Source organism: Haliaeetus albicilla, chromosome Z, assembly GCF_947461875.1.
Source record: "Haliaeetus albicilla chromosome Z, bHalAlb1.1, whole genome shotgun sequence".
In the NCBI taxonomy this organism is placed as follows: domain Eukaryota; kingdom Metazoa; phylum Chordata; class Aves; order Accipitriformes; family Accipitridae; genus Haliaeetus; species Haliaeetus albicilla.
In genome coordinates, this window is record NC_091516.1 from 59514556 (window position 1) to 59539777 (window position 25222).

Sequence of the window (25222 nt, forward strand, 5' to 3'; positions counted from 1 at the left end):
GGAAATTCAGTATAAACAAATTTGCATGGTAGTAGAACACTTGATACATGAAAATTACTCTAAATTTTTTCAATAAAAGGGATTGGGGACAGTGGTAATTTGGGAAAAGTGAAGTTGATGTAGCATGTTGAGACAGCCTGGCACAGTTTCTTTTTTTTTTTTTGAGGTCAAGTATCTCTTCAGATGTGAGGTGGCATGGTGCACAGTATGTTGGGTAAGTATTATTGAATGCACACAATTTCTGAAGAGAAGCAGGTAGTCCTAAATATTTTCAAAAGTAGACTAAAGATAGGCCTGGACTTGCTTATTTTTGAACTCTAGTTGTTTTCTGATGAAAGCAACTGTTTTTTAAAGTGAGATTTTTTTTCCACAGAGAATATAAAGGGAAACTTTTAGAAATCTCTTACTTGACAATTTATCTGCTAGAATTGGGTGATATTGTTGGTACTGGTATATTAAAGATGAAAGGAAACCTGCTTGAAGAAACAGCTTGTCTGTTGCAGCATTTCTTGTGCCACAGGTTTATTGAAGCAGTCCCAGGAAGCAAATGGTTTTCCTTAGATTTGAGAGACAAACTGATGATGCTGGTAATTATCAGTAACTTTTGATGCCTATCTATAGCTACTGCTTAACACTCAAATTTGGGATTTCCCATTTTTGTGCAAACACTATACAGTTTGGACTTCTGAAACTTCAGGTGTAAAGAAGGTTGCCTTTCGAGTGTGTTCAGAGTTGCAGGCAGAACTTCAGGGATTATTGGTATGAAAAAGCAGAAAGAGAACTGCAAGGCTGTTGGGTGTTTCGCCTGATAGTACCTGGGGAATTAACCACAGGGTTATGTGTTTTTTCTGTCTTCACAATTTGTGTCTTTTTGTGTATGTGTACTGCTTGTAAGGATGCAAGGGGTCATTGCCAAGCTCTGAGACTTAGCACAGTGCCCTAGGTAAGGATGCATCCCTTGTGTGGCATCAGTGAAAGAAGTGCTTTCACAGCATCCCAGAAGTGGGAGAAACAAGACTTTGGATGAATGTCTTGCTAAATTTGAACATAACCTCCTGGGTAATAGTATCTAGGGTTTGTATCATTAACAACTGAAACTAGGTATCTCTATTCTGCCCATCTTTCAAGGAAACCATTTGTAAGTATATCATGGGGACTGCTGTTTTCCAGCCTCAGACACTGATTTAGTTGGTCAGGTATTCTAAGAATGGTGTATATGGTGCTTTACTGAGCTGAATTTCAACTCTGGGAAACAGAAGATGTTACTGCTGAGCAGCTGTGGGAGTTAAAATGTGGCATGGTCTGTAAAATCAGGCTTGCAGGTAAAAGATCTTGTCATGGTTGGACCCCAGCCAGCAACTAAACACCACGCAGCTGCTCACTCAGTTCCCCCTGCATCCGGTGGGATGGGGAGAGAATTGGAGAAAAAAGTAAAACTCATGGGTTTGAGATAAAGACAGTTTAATAGGATGGGAAGGAAGAAAATAATAGTGATAATAACAATAACAAAATGACAATAATAAAGGAATTGGAATATACAAAACAAGTGATGTGTGATGCAATTGCTCACCACTTGCTGATTGATGCCCAGTTAGTCCCTGAGCGGCAGTCCTTCCACCCCTACTCCCCCCAGTTTATACACTAGATGTGGCATCCCATGGTCTGGAATACCCCTTTGGCCACTTTGGGTCAGCTGTCCTGGCTGTGTCCCCTCCCAACTTCTTGTGCCCCTCCAGCTTTCTCACTGGCTGGGCATGAGAGGCTGAAAAACCCTTGACTGCATACAGACATTAATTACTAAGCAACAATTAAAACATCAGTGTGTTATCAACACTGTTTTCATACTAAATCCAAAACATAACACTAGAAAGAAGATTAACTCTATCCCAGCCAAAACCAGGGCAGGTCTGTTTTGTCTGTTCTGTGCATAGATTCTGAAATCTTCTCTAATCAAATTCAGTTGTTTGGTTTTTTTGTTGTTGAATTCTGCTTTTTGCAGGTGGCTCTACATTTGATAGACACTGGGATTAAGCACTAATGTCCCTTACTAGGACATTAGTCTTTTTTCGCTGAGTAACAAGACAAGGTTGATGTGCTAAGCTTAGAAGGGCGCCGAGAGCTCTCTAGCTAGAGGAAAAAGTACGGTGTGGACAATTTGGGTTTCCAGACAGGATGGAGGCCTGCTCTTTTCTAGGAGCAGTGATTTGATTGACCACTCAGTACCACTAACAGTTTTGAGATAGCTAGTGTATATCTAAAAGCTATTTCCTAAAAGTTGCTAAGACACATCTGACTATAGCAGGCTGTAAGGATCAGTAACTGGTAGCTTTTTTGAAGAGGTAAATGCAACATTCAGATATGAAACACTTGGAAATAAAGGTACTGTGTAATGGAGGGCTCCCAGCATCCTAGAGCTCATCTGATGAAGATTTTACTCATTTCTCGCTGTCATCACTTACCTTATACTGATAGGGTTTAACATTTTATGTCAGTTTTGACTTGGGTATCCTTCTCTTCTTGAAGCTTCTTGTAAATAATAATAAAATGCTAAGGTACTGAGTCTTCATTTTTTTAAAAGCTTTCAGGTACACCTGTTTTTAGCTAGAAAAACTTGACTAATACTCTTCTCCTGTTTTACACTCTTGTGCAGTACTATTGTTGGGGCCACATGGCTTTGTGGGGTGAAGGAGTTTGTTTCATGGATGTGGTAGTAAGAACATTTCCTTCTGTAATGGACTCCCAAGATCCCATGATTATGTGCTGTTGAATCACTGAATCACACTTTGCTGAAAACCAGAAGGAACAAGCAGTCCCAGGAGCAGATTGCTCCCTGAGGTGAACAGAATCTGCTAGGACAGCTTACACTGGTGCAGTTTATTCTGGGTCAGGTAATCCAATAGTGGTGGGCTTGCAAAACAGTTGATGCCACTTTTCTCCACTTGCTTGTCAAGTGGGCTCTCTCAGGCAGCTGAATCACTTCTACTACTTACTCCTTTCTGAGGTCTGTTGAAAGATTCCTGCTGCTGCTTTTCTGCCACCTGTCTCAATAAATGCAAAAATCCACCCCCGGAGTCATACCTCTTCTTAGTGCTTCAGAGAAGAGTCTTGCTAATAATGTTAGTCTGTGTAGCTAATCCACTTACTGTAGTGGATTCTGTAGAGAACTATAACAATCTGTACTTTGCATAAGCAAATTAGAATGTAACAGACTGGTGTGACAGTTGGGAGACTGCACCACTTACTGTTTTTTAAAATATTGGAACTAAGGATAGTTCTTGTTCTGTTTTTTTTTTCTCCACCATTTTATATTAGTTTCTGATTTACTGTTCAAAGACTGTTTCCTATCCAACACTGTTTCTGCTGCTTTTGGGAGTCTGTGGCAGGTGGTAGGGGGAAGAAATACTTGCTATGTGTTGTAAGTCAGCTATGAAGAAGAGTTTCACTGAACAGTGCTCACAGATTATTTTTTGAAATTCTGGATTAATAAGACATAAAATGTTTTTGATACTGTGTGAAAAATCTAAAGGGAAGAGAAATAGAAGAGCAATTCTGGGGGAAACAATCCTTCTAATTTTAGGCTGTAGTGCCTTAGCATACTAACCTACTTCTGAAATACCTGTTAGTGTCTTTTCAGCTGGCAAATTATTTAAAGGCACTGCTGCTGTGTGCTACAGCTTGGTGTGTGGTTGATTTACCTCTCTTCCTTGAGGTTTACCTGACTTCCTTCTGAAGGGTTTATTTAAGGATGCTGACTTTATTGTGTATTTTCTTTGACTAATGAGGTAGAAAGCTCAAAGCTCTCTGTAGCACAAACAAAAAGTAGTTTATTGTTAAACTTGCTGGAACAAAATGCTTTTTGTCCCTCCCTCATTCTGTGTCTCCCCAGTGGATTTGTGAATCTTTCCATGTGTTAAATGCTACTGTGAAACAAGGAGTGCACCTGTCAAGAGTAAATTGGTGAAGTTTTTTGTATTCAGTATAAGTGTCACTTTCCTGTTACCAGAGATGGGAGACCTTTAATCTTACTGATTTTTTTTTTCTGTATAGACAGTGCTTTTTTTTGAAGCACCTGGTATGGATCAGTCTTCATCAAAGCTGAAAACATTGAGTAGCTTCTGAAGCTTCTCCTGCACCATATCCCTCCCTTCCCTTTGCCCTTTCTGACACAGAAGATGAAATAAGATGAAGTAAATGCATTTAACTTAATCTTGAATGCTTTGGATTACTTAGTATGTTTTTAGATTGATGTATTATGAATTTCATGTATTATGAAAATACTCTGTTTGGGACTGGATAACTTACAGTTAAATGACTCAGGAGACACTCTGAAGACCAGAAGTCTTTTGTAAGACTGGAAAAATGCTTGTAAAATTTTGGAGGAGGTATGGTGAACTTCCTGATGCAACCTTGACCTTCAACAATGACCTTCATAAAAGCATACTAGTATATCAAAGGCCTGTCGATGACTCCCAGTTGTTACAAATAAACTTCTCAAGCTCAGGTTTGAGAGGAGCTTGTTTTGGTGGAGAGAACTGACAGTATTCCAAAATCCTGAGTTTGAGTTTGGTAACTGTCACTGAGACTTAGTGTATACTGTACACTTATGCTTTTTTAACAAAAAGTTTTACATAGTTCTGTGTGGGAACACCTAAATGGTTTTTTTGGTGTTGAACCAATGTACGGATCTGTTATTAACCAAAATTTGTCCAAGTTGCATCAAGACCTGATATTCTTAGATCACCCATAGTCACCTGTTGCAAAATGAGCTTGAAAATCCTGCAGGCAGCTTGGATTGTTCACCTGACTTCAGTGTAGCTGATCACAAGCTCTTGTGTTCAAGTCTGTGTATAAGTTATCTTTACAAGGAGGACTTCTGTAAATCAATGTTTAAAACAGGTGAGTACTTAAAGGATTGAGGAATGCAGACATTTTCTGCCAGCAACTATCTGAACATACCAGGTAGCATACCCTGTCTGATATGCCCTTGATAATGTATCCAAGAGTTTACAAATGGGGCGGGTTATCTGTGTTGGTTTTACATGCTTAGCTATGGTATAGAGATCATTCAGTAGCTGATGCTGAGTACAGCCAACTGAAGGATGCTGGAAACTTGGAGAGTGTTCAGCCACTGAGCTCTGAGCTGTGTCGCTTTTATTGTAGTAATAAGCTTTTCTTTGTGGTTCATTAGATGCAGCTGCAGTGAATTAGAACCAGCTTAAATATAACTCAGCTGATCTGCTCTGAATACTCTAGGTATTTTTGTCGAAAGGAAAGCAAGCCTGTAACTTTTAGGTACTTACTGGAAAGAATGTTTAGTTATTGAAGCTTAAATGTTATGGAACACAGTTTTTGAGTTTGAGCTATGTTAGTTCTAAAAATTATCCCAACTTGCCTCTTCTTTATGCAGAGGATAAAAATCAGTTGAGGAGCTGGTAGTTTGGAGGCACCCATGTGATTTCTCTAACCTCTGATACTTAACAGTCTAAAAATAGTTACCATATGGGATGTCTTTATTGTGACGACAGCCCCAGCTACTTGAGAACCTTTCTGTGTTTAAGCATTTTCTGTGCCTAAGCATTTTCTGTGCCTAAACATTTTTAGCTCTTTCTTCAACTAGATGAAGTTGTCATGGCTTGAATGAGAGCTGCTGTCATTGTCCATAGATCTAGAAGGAAAGGGAGTTATTTTCTCTGAATCTAGTAGGGGTGGATATGGTAGCATTCCTGTGTTAGATCTTTTTTCTACTCAGTCTGTTTTAGATCTCAGTTAAAAACAAAATGTAAAAAACTTTGATCTTACACCAGTGAAAAATAGAACAAATTTTAATCTTAACACCTGACTTGTATCTGTTTCAAGCCTGTTACAGTTGTTTAACCTTCTAGCAACCTACTGAGAATTTGTAGCTTCAGTGGAGGTTATTCAAAGATGTGCCTGCCAGACCCGACTTCAGTAGTTGATTTTGCTGCTTGTAGGGAGTTCACAAACTGCTCAGAGAAGTAAGAGAACATTTGATACTTGCCTATGCTAAGTCCATTTTCCACTAAGCTGTTGTATACAAACAGAATAATCCTTACAGAGCTGTTTCATGTTCTTTCAAGATGTGCAGTAAAGAAGGCAGTATCTAAATGTTGCATACACTTGTGCGGCACAGGTTATAATTAGTATATGTAACCTATCTGGTATTTTTCTGCTGGCAGTTTTTGGTAGGTTTGGGAGATGAGTTACCAATAGTCTACTTTTTGCAAATTGGAAATAATTACTGTACTACAAGCTTTGGTCATCATCAGTCAAATGATGCTTGACTGCAGGTCCTCAGTGTCAGGATGCTGCTCTTCATGTTTCCTTCTGAGGTATCCTGATCTCGCCCTCCTTTTGTCTGTCCCTGTGTCTCCTGATGGCATGGACTTCATCTAAAATGACTTGTAGGATTGTGACTTTAACTTTTGCAGCCTTACCATGCACTGGCTTTTTAAGTCTTTGCAACATCAGGCTCCAGAGCTCTGGTATGGTTAACTGAACTTCTGCAGTCATGAGTCTCAAACCAATGTTCTTTTAAGGATTTTTTGTTTCTGTAGGTTAACAAGTTTACTGCACATGAAGCTACTGCTAGCCTTAGGCAACTAGTCCTGATGTGTTCTCTCTGCCTTGAGTAAAAGAGCAGTAAAACTTCTGCATTACTCATTATGCATAGGCTGAGGACTTAACAGATCTTTTAGCTGAGGCACTGCCTTGCAGAACTGACTTGCAGGTAACCTGTAGTGACCTTGCATTTTGTACAGTATTCATGCAGGATTTGCAGTAAGAAACTTTTAAATTCCTTTTTCCTTACTGCTGCTGTTAAGAAGTGTACTTGAACCTACTTTTCTACTCCTTTCCCTAAAAAACTTTACAGAGCAATGAATAAACTTCTGAAGGTTAAAAGTTGATTATTGACTGAAAGGTCCATTTAATGTAGAATGGTATAACATGCCTGCAGAAGTGAAATAAGTAGATGAACATCCTTTTTGACATCCGAAGTGGTTTAAAAATAACCTAACAACCCTATGTTCTTGTTCTTTAATGTTGTATGTATATAATGGAACAATGAAATACAGTTTTGATCTTTCAGGCAGAGATGTGTGGGTCATTGATATCAGGGCTTCGGGATTGCTGGTGTGTGTATTAGGAAACAAGTGGAAGATAGTTCCAGTATATTTTGTTGTCTTTTTGGTTGCAGGAGAGGAGGTGGAATGATGGCACTACTAGGAAAATGTAATGTCTTTCAGTAGTTACCTACAGTGTGAAGAAGGAAAAAATCCTTCTGGATGTGAGACAATATAGTACTTTGTATAAGCTGACTCCTTTCAAATTTTGGCCATCCTGACTATGAGTTCATTTCCAGAAGTGGATGATTGTCTTATGTTGTTAGTTCTGCTGCTCTTTTAAATGCCTACATTTAAAATGGGGGCAGCAGAGCTTAAGTGAACAGCCTGTCCAAATGAATAGTGTGGAGTAAACGTTTTTCTTCCTGATAGGCTTTCTTTTAGAGCTAGATTGTGCTGACACCTAATGAAACCCTTTTTCAAACTCAGAGCTGCCTCTGTTATAACTTGTTGAAGAATCTGTTCCGTTGTAATCTGGATGGCACTCCTTTTGAAAATGGGGTCTGTGGAAGTTCAGAAAAAAACTTACTAAAGCAATGTAACTTCTGCCTTTTTGACTGTTTGGGACTCCTGTATGTTTTTAGTGGGAATCTATGATCATACAGGACAGTGAGAACCCATATCTGATACTAGCAAGGTCTTTAATACTGACAACAGCAGTTTGTTCAGACTTCTCCATAGCACTGAAGCGTTAGACCTGTTAGCATGTCTCCAGTGCTTACTTTCGATTTATTTTTTTTCTGCTGTAGTAAAACACATTCTTGACTTGATGCTGGTGAAGTGCATGTATAAGTACCCTGTAGTTTAAGAGGTTCAGTACAAACCACTGTCATCTTTTAGGCAAGTTAAAAATGCCAGGAGGGAAGATGCATACTGTTTCTCAACAGCCTTTATTAATTTACTGATGCCTTTGTTAGCAAGACATCTCCTTCCTTCCCCAACCATAACGTTCACCTTGTGAAAGTGGATTTGTTGCTGTTTTGGAAGTAATTTGTTATGAAACAAAGACAAAAACTTCCAAACACAGATTCCTCTCTCCATGTCAGAGGGATGTCACAGCATGAAGTTCACCATCAGGTTTATTTTGAGGTATTCTTCAGCACTTGAGAGGTCAGCCTTTGGGTGCCATGGCAAATAATGTGATTTGACAGGTCTGCTATAAAGGGTGCTAGAGACAAGCAAGGTCTTAACTTCCTGGTCTCATACTTGGGTAGCTGCTTTTACCCAGCACCCTTCTCCCATGCCTCAGAGTTGATGCATTGCTGTAGTGAAATGGTAATAAAAGTAGTCAGGTTAGTCCATATAGGAAGCAAGAGTATCTTAAGTGAGATAGCATCAGCATCATATTTTCCACCTGTTGATGTTCTCAAAGTAATTGTTTGGTTGCTGCTGTGTGTCTGATTTCTCTGTCTAGGCTCTTTTTTGTTCCATAGTGTGTGTTACAGGGAGGTTTGGAGGCATAGTGGACTTTCTAGTGCTTGGTATACAGGGCAGGAAAGTAGTGTGAGTTTATTCAGAGCTTGTGCTGTTGGACTGGCTTTGTTCTTGCTGTCATGCTATCTTGAGACTTCTCAACAACTTTTTTGTAAAAAATTCTCTTGATTTTCCTTTGATATTAAAGTTTGAAGATGTGCACAGGAGAATAGAATAATTGGGAAAGATATGATTCTGAGTATCTGGGAGCTCTGTTGCAGTGGTGTACTTCTGTGACTACTGTTTCTCTCACTATTGAATTAGGCATATAATTAGTTTTACTCGGAAATGGTGTATTACTTCAGTTTTTTGATGCAGTGATAAATCTCCTAAGACAGTGAAGTCAGCTTTTCAAAAGTAATTGGAAAGAATTGGAAAGAAAATTACCTACCCTGGAACCTGCTGTTATAAGGTCTAGATTTCAGTAATATGTATATACAATGTTTAGTGGGTTAGACATAGAAATGTCTGCTGCATAAATATATTAGGTTGAAGTTTTAGTAGATTTAGGTATAACACCTGGCATAGAATAATACATGAAATAATATAGCATGAGAACCAAATATAAACATGTAGGTTAGCCCATGTAAGGAACAAGGGTATCTTAAGTCAATTTAGGGATGTTTAGTTTAGTGGAAATTGGAGTACTGGAAAACACTAGAGGTGGAAGACAAACTACATACAGCTTTCCATGAACAAAAGGTTAGGAAAGAGCTAGAGTGTATGCAAGCCAAACGGCCCTAGAGACTTAATATGTTCTGGACAGAATGATAGGAAAATATGATTATCAGTATTAATTATGATGTATACAATTCTTAGATTTAACAAAGGGTTCTGGCATCTTGTCTGCTTGTTCCTCTGTTTTTGAATTTATGTTTGTGCAGGGATTCCCATCCACAGAGACTAGAAGCCTTAAGGCTTGGGTAAGATTTCTGTGCTGACTGAAGGAGCAAGATTATTTTAAAATAGGAAAACTTCTTAAGTATCCATCTCTCTGCATTTTTAGTTGGATTATAGAAATAAAGATTTCTGCACATAAGTCATCTTAGTACAGCATATGGATCTGTCATGTTGTATCTGTGTTGAATTATTCATTACTCATGGTATAGCAGGATTAAGAAACGAAGTTCTCTTCATCTGCTACTGGAAGCCTTTGTGCTGCATTCATGGAACTGCAGTGACTTCCTACTCCTGGTGAGGCAGGCGGGGGGGAGTCATAGCTGTCTAAGCTTGTTTTTTCTAAAACGTGATTATTAACTTCAGACCATTAAGAATGCTACTTAGGGACTGAATAGTTAGTCTTTATGTGTAATAGGTCTTCAGAGTAAACGCTTCAGCCATATTTTTTTCGTATTAGTTCATTATGAGTTGTTGAACAAGAATGGCTTGTTGATGTCTTTACTCTTTCTGGGTGGTATTAAATCTTTTTTAAGAAGTGAAGTAATGGAAGCTTCATAAGGCTGTAAGTGAAGTCTGAGCTGCTCTTGACTGAAGAGGGCAGAAAATGCTGACTGGAAACGTTTTGGTTTAAACTGTTCCTTTTGCTCTTCTGAACCCTCATGCCCAGCTGCAGGAAAAAAAATTGTGCAGGTCAAGTCAGTTGGTGCCATAAATCAGTATATTTTGCCTTACGTACTACTTTGAAGCCTTTCAGCAATGAGGGAGGGCAGGTATTTACCATTTCAATAGTGTTTAGCATCTGTAAGATGTGACCCTGGGTCACTGAAGCAATTTTGGACAACATCGTGTCTTGGACTGTTCAGATTGTTTGCTATCATATCTGCTATCATGCTGAGTTCATGGCAAACTCCCGTGCCTTTTGCCCTGTGTTGCTAGTTGAGCTCTTGTCGTACTGAAGACACCTTCTTCCCCAGAAGGTTTAATGGAAGGATTAATTTTTCCTGTGCAAAAATGACTTGATTCTGTGTGTATGTAATGGTGCATGCTTTAGTTTGGTTTGAATACTTTTTCATGTTGCACATAAGCTTTGCTTGTCATCAGTTTTAGAGCTAAAAGAAGGATGCTGTCTCCAACTTGTGGCATGGCTGTCTGTTAGGCCACTGGTCTGGGCTAGTGGAGGCATATGAGTGTGCAGGCTTTCTGTTGCTGTCCCAGCCTGACACCACTTTGAAAGGACTTGTAAAAACAGGTGTGGCGGAAGGGAGAGGCATGGAGGCTGCTGCTCTTTGACTTTCAGCTGCTTGCTTTTTTCCCTCTTTGTATGGGATAGAGGATGTTGGTTGCTTAGCTAACTAGCTGCGTATGTGAGGGTTTAAGGGGGAGCGATATTCAGTCATGCAACTTCTTCCTTGCCTACTCTACACTTGAGATCAAAGTTTACTGTTGGAGACCAAAAACCTCCCCTGAAGGGAGGAGGTCGAGAGGATTCATCCTGCAGCTTGAAGGGTAGGACTGTGATGGAGATACCATGTTCTCAAGATATGGCCCAGTGGGTCTGCTGGCACATGCCTCGGTTGGACTGTGATACTACTGGCTTTTGGGCCCAACCATCTCTCCAGTTTGCCAGGTAGTTGTGAGCAAGAGGAGTGCTGCCATGAAAGATCAGTGGAGCAGAAGTGTTCCTCTAACCTTGTCTTCAGCCTGGAAGATGAGTCCTGTCATCCATTGCTGGGCCCTCCATTGCACTGAGGAAAGTTGGATGCATGAGGGACAAAACCTTTTAGCTATGTTCTCCTTCAGGGAGAGGAATGGGAGAGTAAAAGAAGCAGTAGGTGGCCTTGAAGCTGACTGACACATGCTTTCTTGATTAGGAAGAAGCTGTTTTTCTAACTTTTGTTTTTAAATTTGGGCATCTCTTCAGAGTCAGACCAACCTGGTTTGCTTCCTTTTCATGGTCCTTGGTAAAACTTAGGCTTTTGAAATTGCCGGTGGGGCAGAAGGATGTAACTGCAGTGTGAAAAGGGAAAAGTTTTACACAGCCCAACTGGAATAGTGAGATAAATGCTGCAAAATTGGAAGTAAGCATCCTAGCTAGTTCAAGTGGAGCATGCAGCGTATGTTTAGAAGTGGATGTTGACTTTGAAACCCTTCAAGCTATCAAGATGTTGTATTTGAAGAGTCCTCAAGTTGTACCCTTTCACGCCATTAAATCTGTTTTCTTCTGTTACTCTCAGTAGGCTCAAGAGGACTGCAGATGTGTAAGGCTGAAGGAAAATGTCTGCAGTAAGATACTGTTACTTCTTGCAGGATACTAGGCATTTTGACAGAATTGTATTGCCTTGGAGAGCACTTGGCTGGGAGCTAGCACATGAGACTGGGACAGTATGCACAAGTGTTTAAGGGAGTAAGACCAAAAACTGTAGTTGGCAAGATTTTGTGAATGGTAGGGTGCTGTTGAAAACTCTGAGCATATCAAAAACTCTGAGCATATAATTTCCTTTAAACAATGGTCTCATTTAAAGTATTGATCAAGCCTGGAATTGTTCACAACTTGTTTGAGGCCTGAACAGCTGTCTGTATGATCCAGTGGTAGTTTTGGTGGAACTGTTGCTGAACATCAACAATATCAGCTGTGTTCAGACAGGCCCAACTTGACACTTAGTTAGGATTTCAAATATGACAAAAGTAATAATTTTCCTTCAGCTGATTTTAAACTTTTTTAAATGAAAGAGGGCAGTGAAGAGGAGGAAGAGTATAATTTTGTGTTCTTTCATCCTGTGCATAAGCTAATTAATGCTGCATGTTGATGCTGTCTTGCTCATGGAGTAAGCTATGTTGGGAGAGTTGGTTACGTGTCTAAATTGACCTGAATAATTAGGAACATAAAAATGGTTTTACTTTATTGGAGTCTTACTTGAACTGATCACTTAACAGAATGCAGGTACTTGTCTTCTGTAAAGAGAACTATTAGAGTTGCTATTTCTAGTATGGTTTCTAACTTACCCTGTACATTTCCCTCTCTTTACTCCAGCTGACAAGGTAATAATTAGTCAGTAACTGCAGTCAGACACAAGAGCTCCTGCATGGTCTCTGGATTACTCCATTGTCGAGCAATGTCCTCACCTTGTTGTACATGTGTTTATTTTTTCAGAACTGCTTGCAAATCTTTATGCTGGCTTCTTTCCTCATACACTAGCAGCATTAGTGTGGCATAGTCTAGAGCATCCCATAGCTTCTTGGGTGTTTTGCAGGAATGCTAAGTGTTTCCAGAAGCATCGCATACTGTGCATTCAGGGTGCTGAAGCATTGCATTCAGGGAGCTGATTTTTCTGTAATCACCTTTATGTAATAATACCATTTAGAAGTATATAGCTTAACGATGGCAGGCATCTGTGTAGTGATTTTTGGTGTGGTGTCTATAAATAGAGGTGAATTCTGTATATATAACCTATGTGAAACAGTTGGGTTTTTTTTTCCCTCAATGACAGGGATGCACAGGTATGAATCAAAACAGGTGGTAGAGAGGCTTTGGCCAGAAGTGTGATGCACTAAAGGTTTCTCCCTAGCATGTGCACCTGAGGTAGTAACAGTGGTTGAAATCTTTTCTGTTTTGTCATCTCACCTTTGTTCTGCCTCAACATTGCCAGGATCCAGCCTCAGCTTCCATTTTTTAGCTGAGCATGGGCAGTTGAAAAATAGCTGTTTTTTAGAGAAAATAGTAGACCACTGTGACTATTGTTTTGCTGGTCTTCATCTTTCTAGCTCTGGTTTATTTTCTAAAGCTCTCATATAAAAATCTACTGTTGATACAATGGAAATTGTTCTATGGCAACCAGAACTACTCGCATAAACCATACGGCTTTTTAACTTTGGATGTATTTGGCCTTTAAAAAAAAGAAAAGCCTACTTGCTTCTCTGCTAGGCAAACCTTACTCATGACTTGAACTGCTGCTAATTAGAAACTGGGATACACTTAATGCCACAAACAGTGTTTAAGAGTGTTTGGATTTAAAATCTTAACTGTTCTTGGTGAATTAAAAGTAAGTTTATTGAAAGGTAGATGGCTCCCATGTACTGCATATTAACAAATGGAACCACTCAGTTTGCTGAACTGAACAACTATCTTCAGTTTTGCTTTCTTTTAGGACTGTAAAGAAAGAGCAGATTTCCTTTTCCAACTTCACGTAATTGTTCTCTTAATCTGAATGTATTTTAAGACAAACTTACATTTCTTTAATAAGCATAGAGCCTTGTTTCCTGAATTTATGGATTTCTTACGTTTTGAGTGCAGTAACTGCTGAGCTATTTTAATCTGAAGTTTAATACTGTCTCTGAGGCTAATAGTCAAAAACTGTATTGGCTTTTTCAATGGTACTAGTGATTCTTCAGTAAGTAGTTCAGTATTTTACTAAGTAGTTGAGTATTTTACAACTTTTTTTGATACTATTCACAGTTTGAATTCTATATTAATATGTCAGTTTAATGTTAAAGTACAGTGTTTAGGCTGGAAAATGGTTTTTAAACTACTTTTTTCCTTTGGTATAATTAGCTATATCCTTTATTTCTTCCAGGTCAGGTAGAAGTGTAAATAAAAGGGTAAGAACTCTAGTTCTCTGAATGAGATGTGAAAGAGCATTCTGTACAGCTTTGAAAGTAATAAAAATGGTAAAAGAATTGGTAGAGCAAACTTTGGTTTTGAGACATAATGGTGTGGCAGAGAGCTGACTTGTACATTGCTGCAAGTACCTTGTGGAGCACTTCAGTGAAGATAGATGTGTTATGCAAACTGGAAGCACTTCAAATGAGAGGTGCTCTTTGCTTTTTTGAGAAGTGTTGCAGTGCTCGAGGGCATGTTGATGTCTAGGTAGCGAGTACAATGAAGTCCTGTACGCACAAGTAGGCTGTCCTAGGCAGCCCATGGCTCACAGGAAGCAAATGCTGTGTTGGTCATGCTGCTTTGCTGAGAGCCATAGAGATCCAAGTCTTATGCACATCACTAGAGCCTCTGTAGGACAGAGTTGTGCGTAGACTGCTACTTTAATGCAGTCTCCTTAATAAAGCTTGTCTGGACTTAAAAGAAGTCAGTTGAGACTTTAAGCTTTTGTTCACGTAATAAGCAGTTTATCAAACATACTTGCCTGTATAAAATGGAGAGCTTCAGAAGTGCAGTTGTTAGTATTGGTTTTGGGTGGAGACCAGAGAGGTTGGCTTCCAAGCTTTCAGCTGATACCAAAGCCTCGGTATTGTGCATAAAAAGAGGTGATTAAAGGTCTTTATCAACCTCAGTTAGAAATAAAGACCAGGCATGAAGTCAGCTAACCATATGGACTTTGGTAGCAAATTGAAATGAAGACTAACTTACACAGTTTTAAAATAGGAAAAGTTGTTTCGAAGTATATGTTCATAAACCCTGGATGCAGCAGCCTTCCAAAATCTGAGTCCTTGGGCTTTTTTATCAAGTTTAGACTTGCCTAATCTGCTAACCAGAGGCAAGAAGGGTCTCTTGCATTTATACCAGTCTCAAGCTGTGGCAACAGTCAGGAGTCTTCTATTTGTGTTAGTATTGTGATTACGTTTAACATCTGGACCACTTGTAGTCATCTACGAATGGCCCATTAGCTTTTGTGGTGTCCTAGCACTACTCAATTCAAATCCAACTGGGTTTGCAATGATGTTATATTTAAAAACAAGCAACAATGTGCTTGGGGACAAAAATACCCTTATGAGGAACTCTTGCATATTTTGCTCCAGTTATTCCACTTAAGAAATCCTTAAGTCTACTGCTACTTGTATGTCCAGTGGTACTCCTAAACAGCTATTGCAAGGAAATTTACTGATCTATCTGTGCAAGATTTCATTTACTTGATTTTTAAACCCTAGGATTTTAAGAACAGACTGGATTCTAGCAAAGTAGTTTGTTGTCTTGTGTATTTTTTTTGTGTTGGGAAAGGTGTGTAAGGGGAGCTGTTTTTCAGTGGTGCATGGTCATTTTATGTGCTAATGGAAAATTGACTCACTGCATTTTCTTTCCTTTTACTTAAGTCTTGAAGATTTAAAAATTTGTTTTGTGGTATAGTTCCTTTTAGGCATGGTGTGGTTCTGGAGGTGGTTTCCAGCATAGATGCAGGGGGAACTAGACTGCATTATCTTTTAAATCTCCTTAAAAATAAGCATCTTATTTCCCGTAAGAAAAATAACTTTAGGATGGAATTTGGAAATATTAGATTGGAATTGCCTCAAATCCAGTTAAGCCACACTGCATGGACGTGCTGGGAATATAAATGCAATTACTGTAAATTTGTACAAACTTATTTGTTGCATTATCTTGCTAATCTAACGTACGGTACTTTTTGTGTCCATATTGCAGACGGCAACTCCAAACTAACATGGCAGTCAGACTGTGTGATGTGGCTTCTCTGCTTAGAAGTGGTTCGTGGGCAGCAGAGCCTTGGACTGGGGTCTGTGGGATTTTTCTTAAATTCTGTAGGCTACTTTTTTACATGTTAATAGTGCTGAGGCCATACCAAACTCTTTAATGTCACATTTGGAATGTTAACTCTCCTCTCCTCTACCTTAACTCTCCTCTATGTTAACTCTCCTCTACGTTTTGTTACAGGCTGTAGGTTGTGTCCCTATTCAGTGAGAGCCTGGAGCACACCGGTGTACCATGACAACTTTTTCCATAATATGGTCATCTCCTGTAGAAATTAACTGCAGTGGCTTGTCTTTCTAATGTCAATTATAGTACTAATTCAAAAAGCCCGGTGGATAATTGAAGAGTAGTATTGTACTAAAATGGTTTTGGTATGGTCTGAATACTAAACTGCAGTAACTTTAAAAACCTGTATACTGTGTATTTTTGATTACTACTTCAAAAGTATATTTACAAGTCTTATTCTAAGAAATTGTTTGAAAACTGTAAATTTATCTCAAACTATTTTTCTGGGTGGAAAATATTTAGTAACTGCTGAAGACCTACTTTATGTTTTATGAACAGTTGTATTCAACCTATCAGTGGAATATGCATTATTTGTAAAACATATTAGTATCACTTTATTCAGAGCAGATGGTTCTATAGCTGAGAAATGCTGTAATTTCAGCACACACAGGCTACTGCAGCTGTTCACTTGAATGTTGGCTTAGGATCTCATTATTGCCACCTGAACATGAAAATAAATGTGCAATTAAGCAAGGATTGTTTGTTGTCCTTGCTAAATCCTGCTAATTTTGATCAGCGAGCACTTTAAATTTGAGAAAAAAGAAAGGGGGGGAAGAAAGCAATCCTAGAGAGCCTCAGTCAGAGCACAGCATTTGTGGCTACTAGGTCTGCCAGATATGCTAGTGTTTTGAAAAGTAGTTTATCTCAATTGGGATCACCTACTCTCATCTCTTTAGCAGACCTGTTTCATCACAGCGGCAGGGGCAGGTTACCCCTTAGAGTTTGTCACAAGGGAAGAAAATGTTGTTCCAGTTGTAGCGCCTCAGGAAAACCAGATCGCATTTTTATATTAAATGTTCTTAATAGATGCATCTTCCCTTTTTTGTGTTGATCTGAAGTAAACTCTTGGAAGATACTTCTGTATGCAGAACATAGAAATATCTTCCCAGGAATGTTTGAATTGTAGTTTAAGACACTCAACTTACTCCTCGTGTTTTTAGGAAATTCAAATTTGCACTCCTTGAGTACAGTTGAACTAATCAGCTGTTTGGGTATGCATTGATTGCATGTGCTGCTTTGAACAGGACAGGACAGATAACCTCCAGAGGTCCTGACATTACACTGGGGTTTTACAGTAGGCTTTTTTGTGTGAGAACTCCTCCTAGAAATTTGAGTATGAGGTTGGATTTCAGTGATTGCTGGATTTTTTTAAATGAAACTTCTTGAGTATTGCTTCTCAGTTGAAATGTTTATTACTGGAGAATTAATTTATAGAATTTTTTTGTTGGAGGTTGTCCTACATAGTTGGTCTCAAACAGGGTAGGCTGCCCAAGTCTTGTATACTATTAGTCTGCCATTAAAAATCCGCTGTATTTACCAGCTGTTACAATTCAGTGGCTGACTGAGATGGCAGAGAACCTTTTGTACATGTGATGGCTTGTGGGCAAGTACTGACACTTCTCCAAATGATTGCTGCTGTATCTGCTAATCATACAGTCAGTTAGGGGTGAAACAGTAGTTCCTGGAGTGGTGTTCACTCCCTTATTTTGATGTCTAAGAGTAAATTAAATTAAAATACCAAATTTGACTGTTTTCATGGTGCTGGGGAGGGAAGAAGTGAGAACAGAAATTGTCAGTTTAATCAAATAAAAGCATTTAGAAACCTACATCCAACCTGGAGTGACAGAAGGTTGACCTAGAGGTTATCAAGGAAGAATTTGTTTTCCATTCCAGCACATTCATGTATCTCTGAGTATCTCCTTAAATCACTAATCTTGCTTCTGCTATTGCTTATGAGAAATAGGCTCAGGATACAGTTAACACCCACATCTTTTTGAAAATAATCACACACTATCACTTTAAAAGGTACATTTCATATCATTTCAGTTATCAGTTGTAAGTTTATAGAACTGATTCCCCTTGCAAGAGGCCAATTCTGCTTGTTAATGTCTATACTAGAAAGGCTTAAATCAAGGGAATTGGGGAGAATGGAAACTAAGCTTTTGAGCGTTGACTTCATTGAGAGAGGTCCTAGAAGATTTTAGTGACAACTTAATTTGCCTGTAAGTTTTTTAAAGTATTGCCTTGACTAACAGTTAAAATCCTTCTGTATTGGTGGGGTTTTTTTTTGCATATAGAGGCAGTGTATGGCCCTGGCAATACCATTTCTGCATATTGACAGGTCTTGTAGATTCTTGTCTAGACTCTCCTAATAGATGGTGAAATAGGAACTTTGATGGTTCTTGTTTTCTGTGTTTTTCAGCAGGTAATTGCTGCCATGGAAACACAACTGTCTAATGGACCACCTTGCAATAACACAGCCCATGGTTCAACCACCATAAACAATTGCTCATCACCAGTTGATTCTGGGAACACAGAAGACAGCAAGACCAATTTAATCGTCAACTACCTTCCACAGAACATGACCCAAGAGGAACTGAAGAGTCTCTTTGGCAGCATTGGTGAGATTGAATCCTGCAAGCTTGTCAGGGACAAAATAACAGGTATGTTGGTTTGGGGATTTTCTGCATCTTTTCATATTCCAAGCAGTGAGCTGTCAGATGGTGTTTTGCAATTCTCTTAAACCATGGAATAGAAGGCAGAAGAAACCAATGCTGATATTGCTAGTCAGAAGGAACTTAAGTTCATTGTTATATAGATTCTATACCCCAAAACTAAGTGTTCATATTTGCATTTCATCCAGGCATTTAAATATTCTGAGCTTTGGAGTCTTTTGAAAGAAGATTCAGATGTGGAAAAACAGATATTTATACAAGGTTTACTTGAGTTCTATTCAACTCCATTGGAGTCATGACTTCATTAGCCCTAGCTGATGCAAAACTTCTTTTTTCAGGAATGCAGGTAATTAAACTTGTACCTTGGGAAAAAGGCAGACTACCTTACCTTGTAGGTAAAGCTGCTTTTGCATTGCAGCACTTGAGCAGTTTCTTTGGAATGCACAGTTGTATCAGTATGCGCTGTCTGAGAGTGCAAGTATGAACTGCGCTGTGATGTATTCTATCAGTACTTTATTTCAGCAACAGCTGGTGCACAGGTTGCATGTATGTAGACCAGTTGCTTAACTTTGAAAGAACTACCAGATGGATGCCTGCGCTTTAAAACAAGAATGAAAGGATAGTTGGCAAGGTTCAGTTTGTCAACTCCATGTTTCAACTTTAAGCTCTCAGAAAACATTGATGTACCGCTTATGTCAACATTTCATTAGTTTTGTTCTGAAATGTTGACTTTGGTACTTTTATTTCATGGCTTTTTTTGCGAAGTCCTCAAATGTCTGGCTTTCAAGAACACATCTTTAACTTATGTTTTTGGGTGCAACTTCTGAATGTGCTAGTTAGCTTTTGTGTGTTTCAAACTACAACTCTTTGAGGCTGCATGTTCCCTATACTTTCGGTTAAGGGTTGGAAGCCAATACTTTCCTATTACTGAAAGGTAGTGGCAGAACATGGAGATTTTTCTCATGCTAAATAAAAACTTTGACTTGGTGTTCCCTGAGCAGCAACAGTGGGAAGATAAAAGCTTTAGTTGATGCAGATTGTGTGTGGCTTCAGCCCCTATTACACATTTGTGTTGATGGCTTGGGTATGCTGGAGAGATATGTTCCCCAGCTGTGTACATGAACAGTGGAGGACAAGGCCTAAAAACCTTCAGGCAGTTTGGCACCAACCCCAGGACTTGTCTTTGGCATGCAGCACATGATTTCTTCTCTTGTTCTGATGACATATTGGCTCCTCTAGCATGGCATGAAGAAGTTATGCCACCTTTTCCCACATTGATGCAGACACTACTGTGTCATCAGTACAAGGGTGATACTTAAACAAGAATCTGGCAGCAAAAAGATGCTAAGGGGAATATTTCCCAAGTGTTTGGTTCATCTACATCTGTACCTGCTGAGGGTGAGCAGAGTAACTCCTGAATTTGATCATCTAGTCTGCTGCAGTAAGACTGGCTTTAGCCAGAGCCTTGTACCTTTTTTTGAATAACACAAAAAACTTCAGTTGCCAGTGCTCATACCTGCATTCTGCTAATACACAATTAGTGAAAATACTGATATGACACTGAATAATCACGATCTTTTTTGAGGATGCTTTTTGTCATCATTCTCTGCATGCTGGAGACAGCATTTGTGACCATATCTGACAAGTTTTTTATTTGTGCACAAAGTGAGAATAAGCTGTTACATATCAAGGGATGTTTTTGGCATTGGTCACTCAATAGTTTCGTTGTAAAACTACACTTCTGTGTGCCTAGTCTCAAGTTGGATTCTCAAGCCCTGCTTAGGCTTCCTGCAGTTCAGCTCTATACAGCATCTGTCAATTTTGTGCTTGACTTCAGGTACCTTGCAAGAAGAAACTAAAGAGAAAGAGAAATGGCCATACTCAGGCCTAGAGAGGTGATGCTGTACTTCTGAGACTGCAAGAATGGGATTTTTTTAAATCTTGATCTTTTCTACTGACTATTCTACATAAAGTTTGTTAATTTGAAGCAAATTCCCCCAAAACAAGGGAACCCTGCATGAAGAGTATGACTTTTAAAAGGTGACTGCCAGAATGTATACCTCTGTCTCTGTGAATTCACTGGGCCATACTTTCCTTCATGGCTGTTGCTCACTTCAGTTTGTGATTGCTGACAACTTACCCTCCCTGAGGTGTAGGGACCATTGAGTGGCCCAAAATAAGTCAAGCTAAAAGGCTGCTTAAAGCCCAGCAATGATCCTTTGGCTTCCTTCTTACGGTCTTTGGGTGACTTCTGTGCTGTTGAATGAAGGTTGCTTTGCCTCCCCTTTGGATCTGAATGACCAGCACTTCTTCCTGTAGTAGGTGGCTTGCTGTTAAGACATTAGGTAGTTGAATAGTTAAATCTGTACAGTACCCTGCTTCAGCATGGTAGCCTTGGCTACTGAAACTGCTGCTTTCACTCCTGAGCTGACCAAACCTCAAAGCAATCTCTGCTCTTCACTCTTAAGAATGCTGAGTGTGCTTGGGGATGCCAAAGAAACTAGACTGGGCTGGTGCCACACCTTGCTGTCTTCAGCTGAAGGCTGGTTGATGTAGAAAACAAGCCTGTCTTCTCTATAGGTAAGGACTTCTTTGCTTTGAAACAAAAGGTCCTTTATATAGCTGTTTCCTGACCTTTTGTTGTGGGAGTGGAAAGATATAACTGGTACTTGATCAGTTAGTGGGATGGCTATTCGAAGTGTTTATCTCTGTCTTGGATATCTGAGTTCATATACTTAGCATTCCTTATTAAAGTTGCCTAAGGATTACATGCTTCTCCCAACTAGGAGGCTGCTGCAGGCACAGGGAAGTGAGCCCCAAGGTCAATGATGGATGTGCAAATTGCCCACATCCTTACATGCTGGTTTAGATGTTTTATATGCCAGAAGCTTACATTGCTGCTACTTCATGTCAAAAGACTCATTGCCTGGGAATAGAATGGAGCAGGACTTAGCTGCCAACCTCTGGTTTGAAGGTGTGATGTCTTCTGTCTAGCATAAAGCGATGCTTAAGAAGGATCCTGAATTTAAATTACATTCTTAGGTGAGAAGTCCAGGGTTGGAACTATTGGAGATAGAGTTGGTGTTTCTACTTTATCAGAGAGCAGCTCCTCAGCTTTGAGGCATACATACAGCTGCCAGCAAAAACATTGCATCAGTCTTGTTCCAAAAGGTTTTAGTTTAAATGAGATTGAGAATGTGATGTCTGACCTTATAACTGCATTGGGAGCAGTACTTCTGATTTCAGTAGCCTGGAGCAAGATTACCTTGTGTTTGCGGATGCTGGGGAGAGAATGCTCTAGTTCTAGTCCTGTTCTTGCTCACTTTCAGGTTTCCTAGAGTTCTTGAAAAGCAAATTTTCCTTCTCTTTCTACAATTTAGAACAGGGATTGTTACCAGGTTTCTGTGAAGGAAGACATCTGGCATGAATTTCAGAATTATATTCATTTAATTCCTGTGTTAAAACAGTAAGTGTTTTCATCTTAAATGAAATGTCATGAGTACTAGATACTTGATGAGAAGTTTAGGGAAGTGTAGAAGTTGAAATACACTTTCATACAGGCTAAACTGCAAATGAGAATTGATAAGGGGCAAAGCTTTGGTCTGCCTTTGACTGTCTAATTCAGATTGGTCCATCTTGGTATTGGATGCATCCTCTGTCTTCGTGAGGTGAAACTTCTTCAATTATGACATGCTGGAATTGAGAGCTGTTTGCCAAGCAGATGAGACAGCTCCAGTATAGCAACACTAAGAAATCTGGTAGTATCTGAATTGGTGAATGAAATTAAATATGCAGGTGAACCATTTCTCACCAGTGAAATATTTTTTGAGTAAGAAAACAAGAAATTCTAACCTATGTGTCCATATTAGCAGGCAGTGTCAGAGTTCCAGACCACACCCCACTGATGTGATCCACTAGCAAATTCTAAGGCATGAAGAAGCCTGCTATGTATTGGGTCACCAATACCATGTGTTAAAATTCAGAGGCATCAAGGATGGCTGCTGCCATCTTGACCCAAATACTTGTCAGAGCATCCTATGGATTTGAAGCAAATTGACTCCCATCCCATTATATTTAATATTCAGTTTGCAGTCACACCTGCAACACTGGAGTGCATTTAAGACTGCATTATAGCAGTGCCCCAGTTCCTTGAATCTGTCTGCACACTTTAGGATTGAGATGAGTTTTGCTTGAGGGCCTCCCTGCCTCTGGAAACCGTATTGGAGGGAAGGGAGGCACCCCGGAGCTCGCTTACTAATTTCATGTGAGTGGTTTGAAGCCCTCTTTCTAAAGGGCTGTTCTAGCAGTTTCAGTAATGCTTTTTACATTGAGTGGAAGGGAATGAGGACCACATGAATGAACAGACCATTATAACTTTGCCAGTTTCCAGAAGAGGTTAGCTACTTTTGTGAAACTCCCCAGCTCTTTTTCCCTTCTCAGTCTTTCCTCCTAATGTGCTTGATGTTTTCAGTCCTATACCACTCTAATCCATCAGATGTTTCTGCAAGGTTTTGTGTGCACTTAGGGTGGGAGAGTAGAGTAATTTGGCAGGTAAAGGAGGAGCTAGCTGAAGCTGGCTGCTTTTTTGTGGTGCGCTGAGTCTGTGAGAGGCAGGAGTTCTTGCTAGCTGCTGCTTTGTGGTGTGCTGAGATAAGGAATGAGGTCGGCAGCCTGACAATTTCTGATTTTGGCAGGGATGTGGACAAAAGGTGTTGCCTGGCAAACTGTATCTTGCCAGCAGGATGCTTTGTGCAGAACTTGACTAAAAGGTGAAATCAAGAGTAAAAACCCAATAGGATTGGAGGCACGTTTATATTTATATACGGTGACTGATCTCTTCTCTGGAGCAACTTGCTTAAGACCTTGAAGCATAGATTTTCTGGGGGTGGGTGTGAAAAGGAGGGATGTTCTTAACATCAGCTTTTAAGTTTTCAAGATAGTCCATATTTTGGACTCTGCAGCTGTTAAAACGGAGTCTCTGGTATGGCCTAGGGACTCAGTGTGTAATAGCACAAAGGTAACAAAGTAATTTTGAACTTTGTGTGCTTGTTGGAAGAAAATGCAGCAGCAGAGTGTTGGTCTACTTAGCTGGTGGTTGGAGTACTGTTGTCTGGACTGCAGGAATAATCCTGAAGGAGTTGTTATGTGTGGATCTAGAGCACTATTAATGGAGACTTGGCTTATGCCTGTTAATATTGTATCCTGTAGTTATTCTTCTCTGATTCTGCATATTGCTATTTAATGTTTTTGGGAAGGACTTAGTGGCATTTACTGTGCTTTTTCATAGTAAACTGCATAATTTACTGCATGTTGCATGTCTCCTGAAAGTGAGTCATGCACACAGGTGGAGGTGAAGAAACTTGTTTCATCTTATGTTACTCAAGATAGCACTTGATTGTCTTTGCACTTCCACTTGCTTTTCACTCTTTTGCAGGTGTGACACTGTTTTGACCTTTCAGAAGTCTATAGGATTTGTTTTTACAAATAAAAAGGTACAAAAAAACCTGTTTGACTAAACCTGCATTGTCTGTTTCAGGGATTCAGTTAGGTTGCCTAGTTAGTCAGTTGTTACTGACACTGTGGAAACAAGCTATTTTTAAAATGGTTGAACAGTTTATTCATCCATATATTAAATCTGAATTAAGGAGCTGATCTTAATATACAGCATAAGCAAGGACTTGATGTTTTAAAACTGGAACTCTTTATAAGCTAAATATGCTTGGGGACCTCTCTGAATGTAGTGAATCAGAACATCATCTTCATTAAATCACTGCTTTTCAGCAAGCACTGTGCTTTTTGATGGGGATTAATGCGATTCTCTCCTTTGCTTCTTTGCTCTTTTGCTTTTCTGCAGACAAATTAAAATTCACTGTTGTCAGTGACTGCAGTAACTTACAACATGCCTGTGAAAGCATTGGGTCTTGCAAATTAGTGCTGGTCCTCTAGTGATTTGGGGTATCTTGTGTGCTTTTAGCAGAGGTGGTGCTCTCTACTTCCACTTGGGAGTTCCCAGGCTGCCTGTTTGTACATCTTATCACTGCTTACTCTTTCATAGGTGCTTGTAGGTATATATTGCTGTTATGTCCTAGTGATTCTAGGCTAGCTGTTTGAATAAGTGTTAATTCTAGTGGAAACTAGTGTGTGTCAAGACCTCGAGTAATCTGAAGTTTTTATAGTCATCACTGCCTTTCAGGGTAACTGTGCTGTGAGATTAGTGCAAAGTATTTATAATAATCAAGGTGTGGTTCACTGCGGTCTACCTCACTTTGGGTAGTAGTGTTACTGACCTGCACACCCTGAAGCCCTTTCACTCCAAGGATGTCAGGTGGATTATAAGGACCTGGGTGTCACCACAGAAAGTGGGTACTTCTCTTAGCCACCACAAACAGAGTGGTAAGTAGTAAGACCAAGCTGCGCATGGTCCTAACTGGTTGGTCCATTATGTGTTGAAGCAGCTAGTATATTGTATTATGGAAGCAAGACCTTAAATATGTGTGAGGAACTTTCTTTAGCTTCCTGTATTTATACTTATC

At 39.5% G+C, this 25222-nt stretch overlaps 1 protein-coding gene across 9 annotated transcripts in view; it reads left to right on the plus strand.

Annotated features, from left to right (window-relative positions):
* ELAVL2 (ELAV like RNA binding protein 2) overlaps nucleotides 1-25222 on the plus strand; it is an 89758-nt gene that overhangs the window by 27044 nt on the left and 37492 nt on the right. For 4 of the 9 annotated variants that reach the window (XM_069775746.1, XM_069775742.1, XM_069775740.1 and 1 more), the window contains 2 exons: nucleotides 15883-15973; nucleotides 18437-18677. In XM_069775746.1, the coding sequence (XP_069631847.1) occupies nucleotides 15902-15973; nucleotides 18437-18677 (313 nt within the window). In that variant the 5' untranslated portion in view covers nucleotides 15883-15901. Of the gene's footprint in view, nucleotides 1-14092; nucleotides 14112-15882; nucleotides 15974-18436; nucleotides 18678-25222 lie in introns of those variants that run through there. The other 5 variants (XM_069775745.1, XM_069775741.1, XM_069775739.1 and 2 more) reach the window with 3 other exon arrangements.